General features: G+C 45.0%; 1 protein-coding gene across 1 annotated transcript; it reads right to left on the bottom strand.

The window, feature by feature from the left end:
- Nucleotides 1–9,703: 9,703 nt before the first annotated feature.
- Nucleotides 9,704–10,460, bottom strand: LOC100845641 (thaumatin-like pathogenesis-related protein 4). The gene has a single exon (XM_003578264.3). It carries the CDS (start codon nt 10,396–10,398, stop codon nt 9,838–9,840), a length of 561 nt encoding a protein of 186 aa, XP_003578312.1. The 5' UTR covers nt 10,399–10,460; the 3' UTR covers nt 9,704–9,837.
- Between the last annotated feature and the right edge of the window lie 7,491 nt (nt 10,461–17,951).

The raw sequence follows: 17,951 nt of genomic DNA, 5'->3' as shown, positions 1-17,951 counted from the left end.
GCACAAGCCTTCTCTTAATTAAGAGATGATCTCTTCACAAGAATGAGAAGGCAAATTTCCCATTGTACTAGATTTTGCCTTTTCTTAGCATTTATTTAGTTAATTTTATTCATCTAAGAATTAATTTGACAAAATAACAATAAGAGATAACCCATTGTACAACATGTTTTATTGTCTTTTCTAATTGACGTGTCACCCCTAAGATAAGGCAGTCTTATCTACCATTATACATGCCTTGTTAATCCTGAATCGCATCCCCTTTCCGCACCACGTTCTGGAGTCCTGCCTTAATCTCCTCCCGATCCAACACCCCAAGCTCCGTCCCCGCCGGTCACCGCCGGTCGAAGCTCTCTCATTTTGACTTGACCCAAGTAGCCTTCTCAGAACTCGCACGTGTTGTGCAGCTCCTCATTCATACCGGATTAGAATTCTACCCACCATGTTCAGTTCCACAGTATATATCTTCGCAAAATCCCTTCTCCCATTTTGCCTTTTGGTTTCTCTTGACTTTGTAAAGTTTTGACGTTTGGAATAAAATTGGTTCAGACTGGCCTTGGCCTGCCGTAGTTTCCCTCAAATATATCTTTGGCAAAAGCAGCTTCTCATGGAAACATATACTACTATATCCTTTCCTCCTACACGATCAGCTAGCTTGGAATAAGATGATTTCCTTACGTGATGCCCGACTATCTAGAGATGAGAGGCCTCAGGAACTAACCCTTATCTTGCGTATCAAAAAATATAAGGACATATTATGGCACATGCTCGGTAGGACGGTAGCACTCTGCTTCGGTAGAACCTTCTCCAAGTCGGTAAGATAATTTTCAAGTCGAACCTGCACCGTAGTTTCCCTTGGTCAACAGTCGGGATAAGAAGGGGCTGAGAAGAGCTAGGACCGAGTCTAACCATTGCAGCATCCTGAGAGTCTAAGAAAATTTTCTATTCGACTCAACTACTTGAGTCGACTCCAAGAAGGCGTTGACAATTGTGGAGCCCACCTCGCCTCACCTCTGTCCACTGCCCCCGCATCTCTGGCAGCCGCGCGTCGACTTCTCATCGTCGGCGTAGTTGGATCTGCCGTGCGGCTCGTCGCCACCGTGCGCCTCACCGTGATTGAAGTTTTTGCAGCCTCTTCGCCGCTGATTCCAACGCGGTGATTGGAGCAGTCGCATGCCTGCCAGCAAGATTGAAGCCTCAACCTCGTCGCTGCATCCGATTCGAGCCATCTCTGTGCAGAAATTAAAATTGGAACAGAGGATTTGGGGATCTTGCCCTGGTTTTGCCTGTGGGCTGCGGAGAGAGGATTTGGGGATCTCATATTGGAAGGTTGAGAAAGGGTTGTCGTGGGGTAAGAAATAATGCTCTGCAGGTCCCACAAGCTGAGGCTAAAGGAAAACACACGCTGCGCACATTTCGTCTATTTAGATTGTATCTAGCACTTTTCTTAGCCTTGCTCACATGGCCCTTGCTCTGAGTAGCTATTTTATTCCTTGTATGGCACGATGCTACGTGTTGAATGCATGTCCCATGTAAACCTTAAATCGTGCTATGTTCACGATATGATGGGGCTGTTAATTAGGCGTTTTTCCATTTTGTTCGTTGCACCGTTCTTCTGGTTCTCCTTCCACCTGTGTACGCGTGTGTCCGTGCGCATAGCGTTGAGTGATTACCGAGTTTTTTTCCTAAGTCGGTTATGTAGGCTTAAGATCAAATCCGTATAGGAGTTTATTTTCGGTTCAAGTCCTAGTCGGTTTAGGAGTTGTTTTTCTAGTCGTATTCAGGTAGAGTAGTACTTGTTTGATTCGGTCTGCAGCTGGCCGTGTATAAAAGGATGGGCATATGTGCTCTGTAAGCTCAATCCCAGAGAAAATAAGAAATAGAAAAAGGCAAGACTCGACACGAGCCTTTGGCTATCCAAATCAATCATCGCGTGTGTGTGCTTGACGTGAGTAGTAGTGCTGCCTGTTTTTCTAATCGATCTGGTTTAGCTTTGCTTGTTGTACGTGCACGTCTCGCCGGAACCAATCAGGTTGCTGATCGTTGTTGTTGCTTGCGAGAGAAAGAGCTAGGATCCGGGCTGATTTCCAACAGGTTACCATGTGGTGTAGAAAGCAGTCTTGGGCGAGTCTCAAGCCATGTGATTGTTTTGGTTATTTCCATGAAAATATGAAATGGATATTACGATCACCAAGCTAATTACACCGTATGATTATTATGTTGTTTTTTCTCCTCGTGAAAACATAATAGACAAGTCATACGTACCAACAGTAAACTTCAGACTTGTGTAGAACTTTACGGCATGACGAGTTTTTGCTCGTGCATTTTTGCGTTTCCCTGTCTAGCCATCCAGACGGCCTTATAGCTCCTGTGAACTATCTTTCATGTGAATTGGCGTAGTTGAAAGGACATCTTTCGCTGTAAATGGTGAATAATTGCATGGATTGATCTCTCCTTTCCTTTATAAAGGAACAGAATGAAGGAGGGGTTGCTCGCTGAGTGATGAAGAGTTCCGGATCTCTGCTACGTTGGCTTTGATATATGGTGGGTCTACGAGGCATCGGGAACACTAATCCTAAAAATTTAAAGATTTTGACCCTATAATCTTCGACTGCCACGCAAGGTACCCTTTGTTCCTTGATTCCCATTTGGTCTTTGTTCTCTGAAGACAAGATGACATGAGATGCCTGATTGGGGGTCCTTCGGTAATCTAGCCAGGAACATCGTTATTGTTTTCTTGCACTGAACATCGATCAGAGAGACGATACTGAACCATCAGATGGCTGCAGCAGCAGAAAACAACATAAGTTTGTCTTTTGACACTTGGTATACTGCATCGACATAATTCATTGTTATAAAAGCATTGAAACTTTCACGATAGCACTGTAGAGAACGATCTCATTTGAATAAACTTGTGATGGCTGAACTATTTTTTTGGCCAATGCGCATTATTTTGATGTACAGAATTCCAAACCCACCTAAATATTTTGGTTAACAAACCATGCTTCACTTTACCAAGCATCAACCTCCGGAGAAGTTCTCCAAATCCAGTCCAAAGAAAAGAGCGAAAAAACTTTTAGAAATGGAGAGGAGCTTGGATTTCCATCCTGCAAGCACTTTTGAGAATTTTATCAATCAAGGGTTGATAATCTATTTTCAAGTTTCTGTCGGATAAAGGCATCCCAAGGTAGGAACAAGGGAAGTCCTTCAAAAGGCAATTGGGTGGCCTTGCACGGCAAGTGTCTCATGAGTACTTTTGTCTCCAAATTTCCGTGGCCGATGGCGGCGACGACGACGTACGTTTGGGGCTGCAAGGGCTGCCGCTTCGGCTGGGCCGGCAGGGGTCACTTCCGGACAGGAGACTCCGGCAGCCTGCGAAACCATGGTCACAAGACGGCGGTGCCGGAGACGGTGACGAGGGCCGAGTTTTCTTTTCAAGGGCTCGTTTTAATTTATTGAGTGACTATATATCACGGAACCATAATCTTTGGCCCTGCTTGGACGTTCATCGTTTTGGGGTCTACTACCGGTGTAAAACACGGAGCCCGAAACTTTTCCGACACGGCCGGAAAACACAATTGGATCATCGTTTGCGTTTGGGTTTATTTATCCCCAGGTTTCAGCTCAACACGCCTGGAAAACAGGTACTACGGAGAAGGCCCGGAATAATTTCAGGCCATAAGGGCACCGATCTCGCCTCGAACTCTCCTTGTACTTGATGTCTTGATCCCGTGTGTCGTGTGTGTTCTGTTTTAGCTTCCCTTTCCTTCCTCTGATATTCCCATCGAGGGCGGCTGACTGGACGGCCGTTGTCATGCGACCGTTGTCCGATCTGATGCGAGGATGTGGCGGTGTATTCGTGTGCTCTGGCCAGTGTGACCTCCGCCGGCGCCAACGGACTTTTGGGCCCAGAAGCCCATGGTTGTGGTGAGCTGCCCGGGCCTGAGGTCATGACGCCGGCCTTGGTTGTGGCAGAGGTGTTGGCTATGGTATTGTCGGGCGCAGGACTTGTTAGCGGTCAAGGAGATGCGATACTTTTTAGGCAAATCGAAGGCCATGCACGGGTTTTCAAATGGAGCTGGGGTCACTTTTGGCAATGTTTTGGCAATGCGGCAGCGACCGGTGTGGGGTTACTATCTATTGTTGGAATGAATGCTGTTGTTGTCAAAATGACGATTAAGATAGGTCAGGCTTGTCACCTAAAAAGGCTGATGATCTGTGTTTTCCTAGTTTATTGTTTTTTTGTGTGACTTCAATAATATAAAGGCTGCGTGCATAGATTGATGTAGAGGCCGGGGCTAATTCAGAAAGAAAAAAAAAGTTAACCTGATCTGCCATATCCAGAAACATAATGAAATAACCACGCCGGGTCTGCCAGGCCTAGCCATACCATTATAATATCTCTTCTCCTTCTCTTTGCAACCTTTCAGTAGTTGAGTAGTTCCCACACCATTTAGGCTGTCTTTCCTTCTTCCAGCTTTGTTGCACCACGCAACCAAACACATAGGTTTTCTTATTTAACACATAGGTCTTCTTATTTGGTTGCGTGCATCCTGTTTGAGATGTAGAGTTGGAGCCGTAGAAGTACTATGCCATTGATTTACTTAGGTAGAAAAACTAAAAAGGCTAACATATCCTCCTCTAGCATTGCTCGCGGTTTCTATGTCTATTTACGCATGGAAGTCATCGGGAACTCGTCAACAACAGCACTAGGCTGTTGGGAAGCAAAGAACTGAATAGCACTGCTGGAATGATCTCTGCTGCCTAAACTACAATAGTGACACCTCCTCACGACCTCATCTACTGAAGGAGTACTGAAGCGTAAACTACAATAGATCTCTCCTGCCTAAACTGCAATAGATCTCTCCTGCCTAAACTGCGGAGTACTGAAGCGTACTCTGGAGTGTTGGGGGGTGTGTAGGTGTGTGTAGAGCCCACTGGGGTTAAATAATGCCCACGGGGGCCATGTACTTACTGCTGATTAATTTACTATTACATAATGAACTTTGTTCAAAATGGGAAACGAAGAAATTTTTTAAGTTACATGCCAAAAGCAAGCCGTGCAAACCTTGATGTTTTTTCATGGACGCATCCTCATAAACTACTTTAATCAGGATTAGTTGTTAGCCGAGTTTATTCCATCACATGCGTGCCAGAATTTAGTTCCATGGTTATCAAATTTAAAATGTCTATGATCAAACGAAGCGTCGGCGTTAGTCGTGACTACAATTTTTTAGAAACGAATCTGATTACATGATCCTGATGAATGCTGGTCGTGTGATCAATCGATCAGAACAGATGGAGCGTCCTTCTTTTTCCACCCGGGATCTTTCCTCTTTCTATTACTTGCATAACGAAAATACAACAGTTCACCACCAGCCAAAAGATAATAATGAGGGAAGTAAATATGTGGGCAGCAAACCCGCTGACCAGCCCCGCAATAGACGACTGGCTACGGGACGGAAATCTGTCCCTAACCTATATAACCTATAAGACCTGCAAAGCTCGGGACAGCAACCAAAAGATAAGTATCGATTACAATACAGCCCAGCTGTATAAATGATAACAAAAACCACCATATAGCTAAACAGCCTAAGCATCGGTTAGCTTTTTTTTAGAGGAAAGCATCGGTTAGCTAGGGCGCCCGCAGCACATCACAGGTCGATACAACACCCATCGCTCCTTCGCCCACCTTGAGCATTCAGGATGACCCTTGATAACAACATACCTGCCCAGTATTTTTTTTTTTCAGAACAACATAGGAGTACCTGCCCAGTATAACAAGCGCCCTGTGTTGGGCCTGGAGAACGATTGAACAAGCGCTACTTCTGGCCCTAAGTTTCTGTTGGGTTTCTTAGCTTAGGCTTTATTTTTCTTTTGTTCCATGGGCTTGTATTCCTCCTAGTAATACATGTACATATAATCTGGCCCCTTGACTGGCCAGGCCTTGGGCTGTCGCCCCTCTAGTCCTGGCCCAGATCCGAACGTGCGATCCTTGATACCCTGCATCCGAGAGGAAGAACGAGGCTTGATAAGTCACGCTGAGATTAGTCGGGAAATTTTTGTGTTTTTTGTGTTTATGATGTGACTCCATGCATACATAAATTCCTCCGATTCATATTAATTGTCTCAAATTTGCTCAAATATGAATGTATCTATGCCTAAAAAACATCTAAATACATGTAATATTTCGACAATTACTATGGATGGTTGGGAGTATTTAGTTTTGAAGTCGGAGAGTGGTACGTACACATAGCAAGTTATATTTATGTGGGTGTTCCTTATGTGTAAGTAGTCAATTAGGAGTGCTGAGAAAGGTGGAATTTTGTTACACGTGGTCCTACATGTGGAACACAAGTATGCATCAATTAACCAATTTTTCACTATATTGTTCTTATTAGTGACCTGTAAGAAAGACCCTATCACATCTTAAAAAACTATATATCGAGATTCTACAAGGCATGATGGTACTGGTGAATACTGTTGATTTACTGTCCACGAGCAGACATTCGCCCCTTCAAATGACTAAATGAGCTTCTCAGACTCACTTGCATGCATGTAAGACTCCCTTCATTTGATTTTGTCCCTAAAATTCAGATTGATGTGGGAATTCCACCTATATAAAAGGGGCCATATAAAAGTGTGGTCCCATATGTTAGATGGTTAGTTAATACGGCCGGTGGGCAAGTAGAGTTACTAGCTTAGATGCAGACTGAACTAACAATCATAGATGCTGCAATAAGGTACTCAGTGCAGGTCGCAGCATGACAACATCGATCTGCTTTGACCTATAAAACCGATGGCCAGAGCTTCGACGAACTGACTGGGAGATAACACAAGGTGCTATGAGTGTTGTGGTTCATATGGAGGCAAGAAAAACTAGACGTCGTAAGTCGATAGCCATGGTAGGCCTGGGACTGGGAGTCATCAGGATATTTTCTTGTACTTGTCATTACCATTGTGGTGGGTCCATGGGTGGAACACAAGGAGAAGTCAGGGCGGAGCTACGGTAATTCTTCGGTGTGCAATGCATGCCCAGGAATTTTGCAAAATGTACTTGGGTACATATGCCTATATGTATACCACGCAAGAGAAAAAAGAAAATCTGACCCTCACGCCTCCAATTCAAAGCTGGGCCTTCTCCATCTTGATCACTAGGGCCTTTCCTCTCTTGGACCTTTGTCAATTGGTAACCAACGAGACAAGGCACGGCGCATCGATTTCTTCCCGGCTTTCAGTTTCATCTCTTGGCTCCAATTTGTTTGGACTTTCAGAGCAGCTTGCTTAAAAAGAAAGGTGAAGTCCAAACAAACAGTAAATATGTACCTGTTGTCTATCCGAAGACCCAAGCTGCTTTTAGTTACCGCAATTTCAGGAGATTGGTAATTCTCTTTCTACTTCCAAATATATACAAGCATATATACAGTAGTTCCACATTAGTTTGTGCTGCAACTGATTGAAATAAATGATGATGGATCAAAATTTGCGTCCTCGATCGAGTCACCTTCTTGCGTTGACGAGCATCTTGCTTGATTATGATTACGATTTGTCTCTTTGTGTTATCTATAAAATCACCCTCGATATATTCATGGGGTGATGTGTACGTATACAGTACAGGCCTACTCCTGTAGATAACACAAAGCTGGGCCTTCTGCGCTGCTGGGCTGCTTGCTTCCGGAGTTCCGAGCCGCCGCGCTCAGACTGTCTACCCTCGCATCGATCTCTTGCTCTGGGCATGTGACCGCTTCCATTCTCGTTGCAAATAACTTTTTTTTTAACCGGAGTCTAAAGGACTCCATATATTAATTAAGAGAAAGAGAGTTGTCCAGTTTCTTTGCTAATAACTTGACGTTGATCACACATGACGTCATCAGGCCCATCAGTGTATATGGATGCTCCGGTGGCATTGTGAGATCGAGATAGGCAATCAGATGGGAGGTGAATGATTGCACGGAAGCAAATTAAAACTTTTCCCGAAAGTTCAAACCCTAAATCATCTTTTTGTCCGTGATAGTAAAACAGTCGTAACTTTTGATTGGATGAACCAAAAAATAAGTATGAGTATGCAAAAAAAAAACTATTGAAATTATCTAACCAACGCAACAAGAATCAACTCAATTGGACTTACCAATCAAAAGATATGATCAAATTAATAACAACTGACAGAAAGTTACGAGAATTAATCTATAATTGATTTTGAGGAATAACAAGAAAGATGAATTAATCGTAATCTTCTTTTGATCTCGTGATAAACCTGCAGCAAAGTATTATGAACTTGTGATGAACCTGCACCAAAGTGTTAGAAAGATCTAGCATGAAGATTTCACGAAGATCCGAAAAGAACAGAGATGACACCGCCAACGAATCTCTTTATTGCAATGATGTCGATCGATTACAAAAGATGCAACCATGCATCCAATAACTCTCCAAGAATTGATCTAGATCCAAAACTCTGAGTTCCCTCACGTCCTTACTAAAACTCTAGTTAGGACGCCCTCTATTTATAAGGGAAAATTCGCGACCCTAAACCGAGTCCGAATCCAACACGAACTCCTCTGACCCGTTCGGTATTTTGCCCGTGGGGCGCGCATACGACCTCGGCTTGAGACGACTTCAAAAGCAAAGTTGTTCGTCTCGACGACGCGCACAAATTTCATGTGGACCACTTTTCCATCTGACATCATCTTGATGATGCTACTGTTTAATTTTTAAACAGCTCTCATCCAGCCACGGCTGGACCTACATATCTTCACGTCGATACCACTCCATGCCATCAACTTTTCTTGTGATGTCTTCAAAACTCGACCATCACGTATCGAATATCTCCAATACCGTACATATCCGGTATAAACAACGTACGACAAACCGGTGTCCTTCCGGATCATCGTAGCCTTCACTTCCATTGTTCCTTCGCACGAACGTTCCGCATGACCTTGATCCTCGACCTCAGCTTCTCCCAAGTTTCGTCCCTCGGTCCCGTCATCGACCCCGTTTCTCTAGCTCCGGCAACACCTGAAAGCGAACACACAAATAACCAGTACGAGCATAAGTCCACGACTTGACTCAGAGTAAGTTTCACACAACTCACGCCATGTTTTCACATAAGAAACTAATGGATCAGCACACCACTAGCAAAGCACTAAGTCCAAACAAGATACATGTCATCACATAAATATCCATATTATCCAAAGTATGCACATCAATGTTTCATCTAAAACACTTGCCGATGTTACACGTCACCTATGATTTCACAGACATTTTCTCGAACACGTCGCCCGACAACTAAAACCATTCTTGTCCTGCCTCTACCGATGGACCCTATCGAGGGGGGGTTCTCACGTCTACCACGAGTCGACATAAAATGTTCTGATTCTCATCATGCCACGTTGTACCGTGTCGTGTGCATCGTCTCACCACGTCGTACCGTACCGTGTCCTCGTCATGCCATGTGGTATCTTGTCATGTGCCATGTCTTCCATGGTCGAGCCGCACCTCGTCATGCACCTGTGTCCATACCTCGCGGTTCTAGACCACTCCATTCCGTACCTCGCAAAGCGTGGCTCCACACGTAGGGCATGATTGTGAATTGCCTATGGCCGACGGGCAATGATGTAAACCATCACATCTCGAACTCGCTAGTTATAAGGCCACCACTAACGATATGATTTCAGAAGGTTGGTGGTTTGAGCGTTATTTCCGGATGGAGTGAGTACAAATCTCAGCTTTATTGCCGGTCACTGGTACATATATTTAATTACACGGCATGCAGCAGCAAATACTTGCACATAATTAGGTGTACGCGTATCAATACATAGTAGGTACGTAGTGTAGTGTCATCGATCAAGGACAGAAGACGATGCGGAAGCTCCTGTTGTCGCCGCTGCAAGACTGCGTCTTGGCGTCGTCGGGCTGCTGGTACGCCTCCGGGCAACCTGCGTCGCGGCAGCGGATGGTGACGCCGGTGCTGCAGGAGAAGTCCATGGCCACGTTGAACCCGTTGATGACGTCGATGTCGTAGAAATCCGTGTTTGAACGGTCGTCGAGGAAGAACCCCGCCAGCGTCGCGGCCGGCGAGTGCAAAAACGAGAAAAACGGGCTGCACGACAGCCGCCCGTCGCAATCGCCCGTGGCGCAGCTCCCGCTGCCGGCGTCGTTGAAGTCACATCCTGTGCGCGGCCAGATGGCCATGGCGCCGTTGTTGGTCACTGGCGGGAAGAGCTCGAGGTTCCACGTCTCCCCCGGATTGAGCTGCGTGCCGCCGCCCTCCTGCTGGTCGCTCAACGCCGGCCACACCACGAAGTTGCACTGATTGGTCACGCTGAAGCTCGTCGCGCCGGCGCCCTGCGACAAGGCGGCAAACAAGGGGAGGAGCACGACGATGAACATCGAGGAGGCGGACATTGCTGGCTATATGTGTGTAAAACGCTTCGTTGATTTGTTGCTGTGTGGATAATGTGGGTTGGGCTAAGCCGTTCTTATTTATATAGTTTATATAGGTAGATGGCCACGTTGAGTAAATTAAAGCTAGATAACAAAACGTCAAAGATATACTCCTCGGTACCATATTAAGTGATGACTCAAATTTATCAAAAAATGAATATATCTATATCCACACTAAGTGATGACTCAAATTTGTCCAAAGATGAATATATCTATATCCACAAAGCATGTATATACATGTAATATTTTATCATTTAATATGGGACCGAGTGCATTGCAACGAGACGTACATTAATTGGCTGCCTGTACGTAGACATTTAATCTGGCCGTCTTGATTAGAAATTGGTTGGAAAATACTGTGCATCATTTGACCTCAGGGACAGATATTTGGTTGTTTTTTTGAGCGAAAGATATTTGGTATATGTCTGTTTTGCACGCAACCATGCAGACAGTCGGTCATAGACTGTTGTTTCCGTGTTGAGTACTCGCTCCTTTTCAGTTTTATTAGGCCCCTAACAAAATTCACAGTGATCTTCCGTCAGCAAAAAAAAATCACAGTAATCAAGAAAATGCAACCTAGTGAAGTGCTAGATATGATGAAGTATTATTACAACATAAATGGCCATTTTCTGCTTCATACATTAGTTGGTGCCAAAATTACACAAAACAGTGCATACTCCCAAAATAAGTGGGTTTTTTCGATTTTGAAGATGTATCTAGCAGGCTGAAAAGGAGGGAGTATGTTACAAATATGCATGAACACCTGCAAAAATATTTGTATGAAAAAATAAATTATGATAAATCGGGTTGTTCCGGGGAACGGCAATGATTCAATCTTTAGAACTTTTTGTATTTGGCACCTCGATCGTGGAATTTACAAAATACAATTCCATGCAACAGCAGCTAGCTGTCAGGCCACATGTATGCCAAACAATACTATGTGGCAATTAAGGCAAGATTTGTTTTTTCACCTATAAAAGCAATGACAAGAGCTTCAGGCCAGGCGTCGAGATAGGCAATCGCGAGTCATGTCAAGTTTTGTACAAGTTCGTGTGGATGCTACAAAGCCCGAAAGGTAGCTATGGTAGGCATGGAAGACATCAGGAGTTCTTCAACCACTCGCGACGGTCAAAATTGTGCAAATTACTCATTCGAGTGCTGTGAAGGGTTAATTTGAGACCGAACAGTGGGGAAAGCATGGCTAAAATTGCACAAAACATCTTCAGATTTTTGTTACCTGGCTCGTTTGTAGCTTCATATGGCTACAACACATGGGCTTCAAAGGCACTCAAAAGCAACTCTTGCAGTTATCGAAGACCCACTATTTGAACTGAGTTTTTGGTTTTGGGCCGAAAAACGGACCAGACCAGCTACCAAAAATGGCCCGCGAACTTAAAATGTTCAGATCTGAGCTTGGTATCTGTTGTGTGCGAAGCAATTTGGAACTGCATTTCTGGATTCAGTTCAACCGAAAACAACGAGTTCGGATCTGCCAGGTTCGGCAGCTGCTAGAGTTGCTCTAAAAGGCAACGATGCTGAACTGTCGTAGATGTTGTTTCCAAAACGTCAACTTTATGACCATGCTGGCACTTCTAGATGAGCTGGTGGATATGGAACAACTGCAATACCGTTGTGTAAATCGTGAGTTTATGAGGCCCCTAGACGAACTTTATAAATGGGACTGGCTAACAACTACTCCCTCCATTTCATAAAACAGCTCATATAAATTTGTGCACTTAAAAAATAAGATGAGCTCTCATTTTTAGTGTCTGTCCTACCAAGTTGATTTAAGAGTAGTTATTGGCTGGGAGGGAGAATCAATGAGAAATGAGCTACATTTTATTTTTTCCTTTCCACCTGACTCTGAACAACATTCGGCGCTTTCGAGTTTGCGGGAGATTGGGCCGTTGGATCGTAACGAAATTTCTCAAGCTCGTAGTAGACACAATTCCACACTATCCCAGGGAAGGGATGGGCGAAATATTTCTTGGTAGCATGAAATACGTGAATAAGTCGGACGTTCATGTTGTCTCGCATGGCCGCGAGAAATCCAAACATCACTCACTGTCTTGAAGTTTTCCAAAGATTCCGTTGGTTGTGACAAAATTCACTATGCAGTAGTAGACGAAATTCCACACAATCTCACCGAATGGATTGTCGAAACAATGCTTGAGTCAGCGGGAAACATATGAACAAGTCAGACATTCATGTTGTCATGCACGGCCACGAGAAAACCACACAACACTCGGTGTTTGGAATTTGCCGGAGATTCCACAGTTGGATTGGGAAGAAATTTCATAGCGTCGTAGTAGACACAGTTTCGCATAATTACATTGGAAGGATCATCGAAACAATACTTGAGACGGCGGATACATTGTGAGAGAGGGAGGAGGCAGGAGGAAGGAAATAGTAGGCCACAGTAGAGCAAAGAGAATTAAAAAAAAAAAAAGAGGTAACAACGCTACTGGTGCATTAACTTGTGTCCGACAATTTCTCCTCAGAACACGCTTGGGAAATTTCAGCTTGGAGCACAAATTCAAAGGAGAAGCTGCAGAAATTGATGAACAGATGAAGGATCTCACGTCGTGATTACTGCACTTCACGAATCATGCATCTTGTTCGTTGGCGTTCTAACCGTGAACTCCATCACGCGGATCCTGCAGCTGGTGCACTTTATCATGGGAAGGGCCCTGTATGTACTGTGGGTGGCAGATGGAGTTGCATGTGCTCGAAGAAGCCATGGAGACGGCCAACTGGCAGCGAGGTTCACGCCGAGGGGATTGCGAATTGGGAGGCGTCAGAAGGAATGGGGACAAGTCTAGAGACTTCGATTTGCCTTCTATTTCGAATCTGTAAGGAATCCGTTGTACCATTTCGTCAGTATTGGAGGGCGTAACCACAAAATTTCACTCCGTGCGTGCCGCCCTGCATACGTGGCACGCCGCAGGATTTGCCCGAGTTTGACCATTTTGCACCAAAGTGCACCACTGGACCAGTTTAAGGATGTGATTGAACCACTTTTGTAGTTGATGCACACATGTGAAACAAGTTAATGTACCACCAACGTTATTACCTCAAAAAATAATAATGGGAAAAGACCATCGTTGGAGGGTGTACAGGGAGCCCAGGCCTCCTCGTGCAATTGTTAGCCTATCTGGTAGGTGCTACGAGGCCTTGACAAATGTTAACACAAGGACGGAATTATACACACACTAGAATGTGCAAAGGTCCACGTAGCTTTCAGAAAATTTAGTTTCAAGTCCTCGCTATTCTTGTATTTCGACCATTACTACCGGTGTAACTCCGAGAGCTGAATATTTTTGACCGAGGCGCGTCCACGTATATATAGGCCTCACATACAAGTATACAACGCAAATACGTATTCTTAGGCCTCTATACAACACGCCATACGTACGTGGCATCCATGTATGGATCAACGTGGTGGCCGGCCGGGCGGCCGTTAATATTTGATGCATGTACGTGGCGATGCAGCACAAGAGAGGTGAGGCTCGAGTTCACCAGCCGCCCGGTGTCCCTACCGGCTACCGGGTATGGCCGGCTATCGTCCCCGCACGCCGAGGCCTGCTCCGGGAGCTACCAGGCATGGAGCAGGGCGACTACTTTGGTTTCCTAATGCCGGTCGCCGACGGCGGCGGGCGTACTTATGGGCCCACACAGGCTGCCGCTTTGGCCGGGCCGGCAGGGGTCGCTGCCGGACCGGCAATTGCGGCGGCCTGCGGCACTGTGAGAACGGCGGTGGTGGTAACAACACGGTGCCGGAGCCGGACATGGCGTGGAGGGCCGGGTTCTCTTTGTACCAAGGCCGCTACTAGCTACTACGGCATCACGACGCTCCAAGGGTTCAACGTGCCCGTCAAGTTCTCCTGCAGCACTGGGGATGCCGTTCGGTGTAAGCAGGCCGGCCGGCTGCCATGACGCTTACCCGTATCAGAAATATTACCAGCAGCATGAGTGTGGTGGCACCGTGGCAAAGATGTTCGTTTCCGGGTCGTCTTTTGCCCGCCGTGAAAAAAAAATCCATGCAGCCATATGCGCGCAGTATATATAGCATGCAGTAGTAGCATGCGCTATGGTTTCAACGCTAGCCACCAAAACAAGTGCATGTGCACGTCCCGACGATGCATATAAATGACCGTCACATATTAAGTGTCGCAATTTTGTCTAAATTTGCACGTGTATCTAAACGTGTTTTAGTGTACGTACATGCATATATAGATCGATAAAATTTTGACACTTAATATGAGACGAAAAGATTATGCTTTTAAATTAATACTCTGTAAAACATGACATAATTGAGATACGAACTCATGTTTACTTTTTGAGTGAATGGCGGCCGGGCAAAAGACAACCCTTTTTCCACCACGCCGTGCACTCCTGAAACATGACATAATCGAGATTCAGACTTATCGCTTAGGATTTGGTTTCAGAAAACTATACATATAAAAAAAATTCCACATAATTCTAAGTACTCTACTATTAGAAAGAACTCAAATGGTTGGATCAGCATGGCCACAATATGGCGCTGACCATCACCAACTGGACCCTGGTTGTGCCACAATATGGACTCCAGATGGGCTGCTCCTTCGATGGCATTGTTGGAGAGAGCAGCCGCGACTGCGGCAGTCCGATGCAGTTCAAGCCCGGAGACTTCAGTCTTGAGCTTTTGGGCCTTGTTCGAACCCGAGCAATGCGGGCCGCTCCGGGACTTGACTGTGCGGCGCGGGAGGAGCAGTGCGAGTGCGAAGCGGTGAACCTGGGCCACAGGAGGTGCGGCCCGCATCGGGCGTGGGCTAACGGGCCGGCCAGCGGGAAGAGGGAGCCATGCTTGTGGAGTGCGCGGCGTGGTGGAAAAGTGATGGTCTTTGGTTTTTCATTCCTTTTTGTAAGCTGATTTGTTTGATATGCTAAAAAAAGAGCTGATTTGTTATTTTAATGCTTGAAAAAGTGCTTGCGGAGCTTCAGAACTTATTATTTGATCACAAAAGGATAGGAGTTTTCTCACGTTCATTGATATGTCATATATGGCAAAAGAGACAAAGAGCTCGTTACATAGTACTAGTTGGGCACCACCTGTGTTAATTTTCATGTGATGTGCACAATTTATTGATTGGTTGGCCACCCACCAATTTCAGTTCGATCCGCTTTACATATAAAAGATACCTACAATCGCAAAGACAAAGCATTCTCTCCTCTCGTCGGTTCCACTTCCTGGTCCATTTCCTTTGTTGTGCTCTAAACTAGCATAAGTATGAAACCTGGTAGGATCTCTCTTTGTCTACCATTATCTCCACTGCATGCAGTTCAATTACACCAAAACGTGAATTTAGGAATGAGAGGTGTCATGAAGATCCACAGCCTTTATACAAAAAATGATAGATGCCAACATCTTGCTCCATTCAAGTAATCGTCAAGGCTTGTAGATCTTGCACACAAGTCGATCTTGTACAAGCAGTGCTGCTGGCGCGGGCTTTGGAAAAGTTGGATAGAAGATTTGGTATTCTTCCTCGGCGACCTCACAAGTGGTTGACGAGTCTCAACAGCAAGGTCCCCATATATACTTCGCTGCCGCAGATGCTATGGCCACAGTTCTCGACAGTAGGCAACGCGCACACGTACAGCAGGCGCCCGATGGAGTTTGTCCATTGACGTAGGAATTAATCACTCTTCATGTGTACATTCAGCTGCAATCACCACTGACTTAGCATGCCACCTCCAATGTTTTCATATCCAGATGCATACTTAATTTAATCTACAAAGTATCGAAAAATTCATTTATTAAAAATTCCAATAAGAAAAAGAAGGAAATGAGCTTTAGATCCATGAGGTACACTATGAAAACATCACTTTCTTTCGTGAACAAACATTCTCTAAATAAACGGTGACGAAGATCTATAAATTATTATAAATAAGGTCATGAGCATTCCATGAATTTAACGCACCTCAACATAAATAAGGTCATGAACACCACTTTCTTTCGTGAACAAACAGCAAGCTCTCCATCTCCTCATATTCTCAGGTTCCAACTTCACCAAATAAATAGCATTTGATCTCCAACTTCACCGAATATCTTGTATGCCACCAGAAGTTCAAAGTCTAGAATATTTTTTATGTTCATGACCCATGACAAAAAAGAAGGTAGCAGGAGGAGATGAAAAATACGACATACAATTCGAGCATGTTCTGATGCATAGGAATAGGAGGCACGGAGAAGTTTGTGGAGACAGTGTTTTTTGGCTAGCTAACTTGGCAATACCATGTACAAGGATGAAGAACCAAAAGATGGAGATTCTCCTAGAGATACCGCCGATGGTTGCTCTTGACAACAAGTCAGAAGCAAAAGATGCCATGTGTAGCTGTCAAACAATGTGTATTCTAAAAGCTTTCGTGCGGGCCTAAAAATTGGGTTCCATGTGCATAATTCAAAGCAAGAACACAAGCTAGGAGACCGAGTATTATCATATCAGAATTGCAACGAACGTCTGTGTAGTGGAGTGTTACATATGTATACAACCAATCGATTCCTGAAATGGTGAAACTAGCTTCAATGATTCCGATTAAGTCCTGAAATTTTCGTCCTGGTGGGGATGTGACAGTATGTATCCTTTTACTTACGAAGTAACATTATGCGCAGGTCTCAGTTATAGTGTGAGTGAACTCTAATGTTATGTCCACGGCGCGTCGTAGAGGGCCTTCGGCGCTCGCGCTCCATCGTCTTCTGCTCTCTTCAATCTGGCGTCGATCGCAGCACAGCACGGCGGTCTCCCTCGCTGATTCCCTCAATCGATCCTTGATCTGCTTAGCTTTTTTAGTTTCGAATTCGTGAGAATGTAAACTATGAGCCGTGATATCTTTTTTTTCTTTCTTTTTTTACATTCCTGTCTGTAATCTGTATCTGTACTGTATCTTTTTTTTAGAATTGTCTGTGACTTGTGAGTTGTCGGGCCTCGGGCTGCAGAGCCGGGCCACGGGCTTTTGCGTCTGGCCGGGCTCGGGCCTGAATGTTGGAACAAGTCCGGGCTTCTGGCCGGGTCGAGTTTCACTGGTAAAAGCCAGGCTTTTGCAAGCCTGGTCCGAGCAATGCCCAGGTATAGTTGGATCACACTAGTGTAAACTTGAAGTCAGATTATGAACCAGCTCCAACCATTGAATGTACATGCTGGTAGACTGCTAGGGTACAAGCATCCAACTACTAACAATAACTGCTTATTTCTTTTGGCCTATAAGACAGTTGAGAATAGCTCCCAAGTGCATAAATGAGAATACATATACATATGAGCCGGCCAGACAACTCGTGCCTGCAAGTTCATATGGATGTACATGAAACTCAAGTTCATATGGCCGGTGTTGTGTAGGCCTAGGAGGCATCCGGAAGTCTTGCGTCGCACCAAAAACAACAAATCTGACCAACGACGACCCTAGTGAGTTGAGTCCGGGAATAACCCTATACACGGCAGCTCTCGCATGCGCGTCCTCATCGGGCTAGCTTGTTCATG

This window comes from Brachypodium distachyon, chromosome 4, assembly GCF_000005505.3.
Source record: "Brachypodium distachyon strain Bd21 chromosome 4, Brachypodium_distachyon_v3.0, whole genome shotgun sequence".
NCBI lineage: Eukaryota > Viridiplantae > Streptophyta > Magnoliopsida > Poales > Poaceae > Brachypodium > Brachypodium distachyon.
Note: the sequence above shows the minus strand (reverse complement) of the source record. Positions and strands in the feature narration are given on the sequence as shown.